General features: G+C 40.2%; 1 protein-coding gene across 1 annotated transcript in view; it reads left to right on the forward strand.

The window, feature by feature from the left end:
• Window positions 1-7,348, forward strand: part of SPTLC2 (serine palmitoyltransferase long chain base subunit 2) — an 83,587-nt gene extending 76,239 nt beyond the window's left edge. The window contains exon 12 of the mRNA XM_034061854.1: window positions 1,392-7,348. Within this exon, the coding sequence (XP_033917745.1) occupies window positions 1,392-1,511 (120 nt within the window). The 3' untranslated portion in view covers window positions 1,512-7,348. The remainder of the gene's footprint in view (window positions 1-1,391) is intronic.
• Window positions 7,349-7,517: the final 169 nt, after the last annotated feature.

A 7,517-nucleotide genomic window follows, 5' to 3' on the forward strand; every position in this document is an offset into this window, starting at 1 on the left:
CCAACTTCTGGGTTTGTCGTTCCCCCAGATTTTAGAGTGGAGAGGATTTTGCTGCCAGATATAACAAGCATGAGGGGCCATTGTTTAAAGAAACAAAAACTTGAACTATCCATCCAGGAAGGAAAAGTATGTAGGAATATTAACCCTCATCTGCCAACTATTCTCAAGAGAAAGGCATTAGACCCAGAACATGTTAAAATGGGGGCATTAATGTTGAAGTTAATGGTGTTCTGAAGAGATGCTGAGCATAACTATCTGAATAAATTCATAATTGAAGGGAGTGCAGAATGCCAGGCTTTGAGTTCAGAAATCACATTGGACTTGGAAGTCATCTTCTGAGTTAATTTGTCAGTTGCCTACATAAGATAATTGGTATCACATACTGTTGTAGACTTCTCTGCAGCAACTAATTTGTTTTGTACCTTGCTCCAGGAGTGATCTCTAGAGAAATGAATTGAAATTTAGGGCTTGGCTTTTAATAAACGCTATTGCAAATGAGTGTCTTATCAAAGAGATTGCACCATAAAGGAAGAATGATTAACTGAGCCGGGACTTTCCTCATCTCTTATGCTAGCAGATGTTTGATCTCTGGTAAACTTCATAACATTTGCATTTAGGTCAAAATGGTGAAAGGTTTTGTTAGCTCACTAACAGTGTCCTGAGCCATCAGTTGACTGAGTGTTGCTTTTGTGGCAACCTCAGTCATTGGGACTTAGTTTGTAAGGAGAAAATGCTTGTGGTCCTATCCAGAATAACTTTTTTCATTCCTTGGATCAGCTGGCAAAAATGTCCCATGCAGTGTTGTTTGCAGTGTGTCTTTCTTTGTACGTGGACAATACAAATTAATCAAATGTAGATATAACAAATGAAACAATAGAACTTGTTAGTGCAGTATTGCAGTTTGACTTTTGCTGTCTTGCCATTTAAAAAATACAGTCGATCAGAGAGGAATACTGCTAACACATGTTTTCATACTGAATTATACATGAAGAGGAGTCGAACCTACATGTACATATTTTTTCTGCTTCAGCTGTATTACCTCCAGGAAGGGAGGTTGTTCTTGGGTTTTTCTGTCTATGGCTTTTGGGGTATGACTGCAAAATTTGAGTTAGTATTGATGAATATTATGATCCTGCCTTGGAAGTGGAGTAGTTTGGTAGGTGCAGAGTCACTCTCACTGAAGTTATCAGTGCTATTCACTTGGTCTTGAGACTTCTGAATGCTAAAATCAAAACCAAGTCCTAGGTACCTCTGAAGCTACAAACTTCTAGCATAGTGAAGTCTTGCTTATGTAAAATGGCTGTCAAGTAATCTGCAGGCATGCAAAAAGGAAGATGTGCTGATAACTTGCATCTGTTTCCTCTGCTGATCTACTGTGGTCTTTTTCTCAGGCTTTAAAGGAAATTGATGAAGTTGGGGATCTTTTGCAACTGAAATATTCCCGTCACCGCTTGGTACCTCTCTTGGACCGACCGTTTGATGAGACAACATATGAAGAAACAGAAGACTGAACCCCCTCCGTGAGCGTTGGTGGGAGGGACACACCCTGTGGGACACTCCATGGCACACAGGACACAGCATCCATGAACAACACATTTAGGACTGCTTAGCATAAAAGACATTTCCTCACAATACTGAAGTAGCCACGTCAGCTCTAAATGGCATTTTGTAAATAGGGAGAGGAGAAAAAAGGCTTTGATTCCTGTGTCTTCAGGGTCTGGCCCTAGAGGTGCTCAGCTTCAGTTTTTCTTGTTGCTTTTTTTTATTTATTTGTCTCAGTGAATTCACAGCAACCAGAGTTGGCCATGGTCAGCTCAGACTTTGTATGCCCCATTAGCCTCACAAATGCTGGCTGAGATGTTGTGAGCATGTGTGACGCTGGCGTGGCAGCATTTCCAGTGTCACTGCTAGGTGCCTGACCTTCCCAGTAAGGAGTAAGCTGACCTGTCTGCTCTTGGAATCTTCCTAAAGAAACTCTTACTTGCTAACTTTGACATATTTAACAAGATGGATAATCAACCAAAGTTGCTTTTTCTTTTGCAGTTACTTGTGTTTAAAACATAAATTCAGCCTTTTTAAAATAAATGTATTGTTGACATGTCACTGACAGGACCATTGTTCCCAAACATTATTTAGTTTTGTAAGCCACAGGCAGAAGGACTTCTGGGACTCTAGCTTCTTTTCCTTACTGGTATGGATGCCAGATTGTCTCCTGGTTTTGACACTAATTGTCCTCTTGATATAGGGTAAGTAGTGGAAAGGGGATTTTTGTTTTGTTTGGATTTTTATTTTTAAATGGACTGTGTTTTGTCTTCTGACATACTACTGTTTAAAAAAGAAAAAAAAAAGGTAGTTCTAATGTGTGTTGCTTTCTCATCTTCAGATTAATTTCTCTTGCTTTAGAATTATCATACAATCATGAACAAGTCACTGCTAAGTTCTAGAAGAGTGCTCTTGGAATTAAGTAAAACATGGCAAGACTTGTGCTTCTTAAGACCCGCACCCCTCAAAAAAGCAGGCCTATAAAATGGATGACTATTAGGAGAGCCCCTTCGTGCAGATCTGTGAAAGACTAATTGCTACCCTTTTTCTAATTCACCGTTTCTTGTTATATATGAGGTGTTCTTCATTGATCTTGTTGCTGAAGGCTTTTATGCAAAGAATTTAGACATCTTGGATCTTATAATGCATTACATTTCGGCTAAGCAACAAGTTTTGGCAGCTGCATGTCTGTGTAGGCCTTCCCTGCAGAGAGAATGTCCTCGCAATTGCATGTAGTTTGACATCTTTAGTCATTCTGTTAACTGTGAGACCAAATTAATCTTTGCTGAGCTGGTTGCTGTTTGGAATCTTTTATTTGCAAGTTCCACCATGTCTTTCTGTGAGTTTAAAATAGACACCTTTGCTCTAGCACACCTTCGAGGTGGTCTGCTGCTTAGTCATTGCATCTTTTATTCTTTCAGTGAACAGAATGGATCATTGAAGAGGTACCAAAAATTTTATCACAGCAGTCAGTTACGGTATAGTTTGTTTCTGTATTTTATACTTTGGACATGTGGGGGTTTCTGCAGAGATAGTAAAACTGTGTTGACTGGGTTGGGCCAGCTCTTCATTAGTAAGATGCTTTAATTTCTTCTGTGTTCACTCTGCAACTAACAGGGTTGGTCACTAGAACCAAGCAGTTCTGCAGATACGTCTAGTGATTTCAAGCAGAATTGGCTTCACTTTAAGGAATATCTATCTTCATGTGTTTATAGATCTTGTTCCATTTTGATGTAATGGAACTTCAAAATTCTGATTGTTTTTACCATTGCATTTTAGAAATCCAATTTGAGAAAAACTAAAACTGACTGTTTGAAAATGGGTCCAGATAACTGTTTTTGTCATAGTTCACTAATGTTGATTTACTCAGCTTGTGCATAGTTCAAGAAGTCTGTAACCTGTATATGCAGTTTTGATAGCTATGGAGTAGTCTCATTTGTTCAGCCACAGAGTGAGTAAACTACAATTACACAGGCTTACTTTCTTGCCTGTGTTCTGCCCAGAACTAGCTCTTAACATTCCAGCAGATGACCTGCTGCTTTCTGACTTGAAGAAGCTTTACCTCAAAGAATTGTTGCTTCTTTTTCTGAATTACAGTAGGGAACAAGAGGAGGTTAGTGCAGGAAGCCCTAACTCCAGCCCTGATCCTGTTGACTTGATCACGGAATGGTTTCAGATGGCAAAACAAATAAACTTGAATGCATAGGCATGGGTCACTAGGGAGCTAGCTTGAGCATTCCTGGATGTACAGCGTGCTTGTGTCTGTGTAGTCAAGTCAATTTGAAAACTGTGATGTACTGAGTTACAAGTTCTGCAAGTCTTGAGTCTTAATCTTTTCATCAGGATTCAGTTGTAGTGCAGCTTGTCTTTAGAAGGGAGAAAAACAGGTGCATAAATCTAAGTAATTTAGATAACTCCTGCATAACACTTCTGAAATTGTCAGTGCTTTAAAACTACCAATCTTCACTGGGATTCCAGTTGCACTTGTTGAGGCAACTGTGTTCGTGCTAAACTTCTGCCATTCAGTATCTTTGTGTTGTATCATGCTGTCTTCATATGACACTGAATTCTGCATTGCAAAGACATTTCAGTAATCATTCAGGCAGTCATTAGCATTTGCAAACTGCTTGGTTACATTTCAGCTGTGCCATATCTTTTTTCGGAAGCAACTCCACCCCTCAGGAGGCGTTTTATTCACAGGAACCTGTTTTGCCAAAGTCTGGTACCTGTTGGAACTGTTTGCTTCTGAAAAAGAAGTCCAAGATTTTGCACTTTTAAGCCAGTAATTCACTGAGTGTGAAAGCCAGGAAAATCTTTTCACATCTACTAAAAAGCTCTGCTCCCACAACAGAAGGAACAGACCACTTCTGGTTTGTACTAGGCAAACCTACAGCATGAATGCTGTCACAGTATGTGTAGGATGGATTGCTGCTTTGATATTTATGTACTGACCAGAAATCTGTTTCCTTTTTGTCCTGGCAGTAGAAGTGAATGAAAGAACCAATCTTGAGAGATCACAAAGGAAGAAAAGCTGCTTAAGAAATAGACTTCAGTCCCTGCCAACTGTTCTGAGACATTCTAATTGAAAGTGACTCCTGGTATTTCTTAAGGGATGCAAAATTCAAAAGAAAATGAAGGCTGCTTTTGAACAAGGGGTTTTGCCCTGTACAGTATATTGGCTAAACTTATAAATATACAATAGTTACCTTCCCAGTACCTCTCTGAAGAACTTAGCAGGCAAGAGTTTGCTTCTGCTGAGCGAAGAGTTTAGAACCATTATAGTTTTTAAGGCTGATGGCCACGTTCTTTTTCTCTTAAAAGAAACTGAGAAGCTCCTATTACCGAGCATCAATAGAGAGTGAGAGATCTGCTTCTTGTTAGAAACTGGCCTTCCCAAGTAGACCTTTGTCTTAAGGAGCCTGATTCATAATTTTGGTTTTAGTTTTTGGCAGAGAATAAACCAAATCTTGTGTTAAGATTTTCATGGCTTTTATTGTTACACAAGACACAAACTTTTGTACAGTATGTGTATATGGTATAATTAAACTCTTTGTTTAGTTACTGTATTTTTTCCCCTTCTAAGTAGCATCCTTAAAGAGCTGTTCTAGTTCTGTAGTTACTGGTATATCACACTAGGCAAAGACTCAGGAGTGAACTGACCGAACATCTTACTGTAATGAAGTCATTTAGTGAAGGAATTGTGTCATGCATCATGATCTTGCTGTTTTCTCTAAGAGTGCAGAAGTGGTGCCCACTGTGAGAGTAGGAACCCACCTTCACACAAGCAGTAAAGGGAAGTATGCCCATGAAATCAGTGACACAGCCCAGTGCTGTGTGGATGAAGGACCAGTACAGCAGAGATGGAGAAAAGATGCAGTCAGTCATTGCTTATTCTCAGCTGTACAGGGATCTTCCATGTGTACTTGAACAAATGTCCCTAAGACAGGAATGCAACTTTCAGTGCCCAAAGAGACACTTCTCTAAAGCTTTTCCACACCAAGTAAATACTGTTTCTCCTTCTATGCAAATTTTAGTTTCTTTACTTTTGAAAAGTATTTGGCTTACAGCTGTTTGCTTGTCCAGAAGTCATCCATTCAGGCAGATCATAGCTCCAAGAGGCTGGAGGAAAACCATGAGCATGAGCTCTCCATATCACCTAGGAGAGCACCTCACAGCATTAGATCTGGAGCGCTATGCATGAGCTCCCTTGCTGCATCACGGAGAAGGAAACTTGTGGAGGTTTATCCCAATATACAATGCTCAAAATTTATACAGTTTATATGTACAGTTGATGTGCATTATTTTTACAGTTTATCCTCTGCCTGTGAAAGTGTCAAGCATGCTGGGATCTATGTGGGTGGCACCTTTTGCACAGAGATCTGAGATACCCGTGGTCTGTTCTATTCCAACACAAGTGAAGTGCTGAGCTGTGTGGGAATAATTCCTAGTATGACCCCTCAGCAGGCTCTAGTGCTGGACCACTGTTTTGGAAAAGCACTAGTCATTTGACCTGTGTAACTTGAACATGGTTTTGAAAGAAAGAAAGGAAAAAAACCCACACAGAACTCCTCAGATGCCATAGTGATGACTTGTATTCCTGTAGCATCCCCAGCTTTGCAATTGTTCACCTGCTTAAGGATTTGGATGTGAAGCTAGAGCACAACCATGAAGTGCTTGTGTGAAGAATTGTACTTTATTTTTCACTAAAAAAGTGTTTGGTGCAGACATTGGAGCTGTTGAGTTTGCATCTCCAGAAGGGGTTGGGTGAAGGAGATTATGACTGTGGTATGCATTGAAGGCCTAAAACTGTGACTTGGTATGAAGAATTTAGTTTAAAACTGACCTTGAAGAATGCAGTGGATTTTAACCCATGGAAGAATACTCTGTGCTTTTAGTTAAGCAATATGTACTGCTGTTTTCTTGCAGGGAGAGGTTCAACTCCATTTGTGTTTGATCCTAGCAGCTGTTTTAAGGAGCAGAGAGGTGAGGTGTCTGTATGTGAAGGCCAAAAGCAGCGCAGCTCTCTGTACCGCTGTTCTGTGTTAGCGAGCATCGGTAACTTGTTCCTGGGCTGCTCAAAGTGGGAGCGTTATGGAGAGGGTCAGGAAGTTCAGAAGCAGTGGCAGCTAGCAGATTAATTTCCTCAACAGTCACGAACAGGTCTCTTGACTTGAATATGCCACGGGTTGGTGCTGTTCCAAAAAATACCCCTGGTGAAGTGAAACGTGCACCACACCATCTATCTGAGTGCTGTAAAGCTTTCCTCTTTTGCCAAATCTCACCCTGTTCAAGCAGTATTTCTGCTACCCCCTAACGGTGTATTACGCTAACTGCATCTACAGTCTTCCGATTAACTTTCAGACCAGTTCGAGGGATAACAGGAACGTTGGAGCCTGAGGCTTTAGGCTAGCAGCCCCAAAGCCAATGGTGGCCCACATTTCCACTAGCCCCGGGGCAGAATTACCAAGTCACAGCACTTTGTCTTAAATTGCACTGTATTCTTATGCCTCTGTATTGCTATAATGTACATATATATCGGATTTTTTTTGTAGATAAGACATTTTAGATAAAATTTTTAAATGGGCTCCCCCAAAAATATTTTATGCCAGATGTCTAATTTTTTTTACACTTGGAATTAACATGAAGTTGGATGCTCTGTGGGCAGGGAAAAGGTAAATGGATGGTACATTGGCTTTAAAAAGGTAACAATGCATGTTAAATTAAAAAATGGAGAAAAAACTGCTTGGGAAAAAATCCATTCAAATCTATTCTATGTTCTGCATAATAAAGACTTTAAAAAAATGAAGCTGTATTTGATTTTTATTCTTAATGCTAATGTGGGTTTTCCCCCCGGGGGAAAGACCAAACCCTTTCCCCTTCCTTCCCCATCCCTGTACACACACATCCTCACAAAAACCACCCAACACGAATTTCAGAGTTTGATGCTGGAATTGCTGGGTAAAACTGTAGCCTGT

This window comes from Melopsittacus undulatus, chromosome 4, assembly GCF_012275295.1.
Source record: "Melopsittacus undulatus isolate bMelUnd1 chromosome 4, bMelUnd1.mat.Z, whole genome shotgun sequence".
NCBI classification, from domain to species: domain Eukaryota; kingdom Metazoa; phylum Chordata; class Aves; order Psittaciformes; family Psittaculidae; genus Melopsittacus; species Melopsittacus undulatus.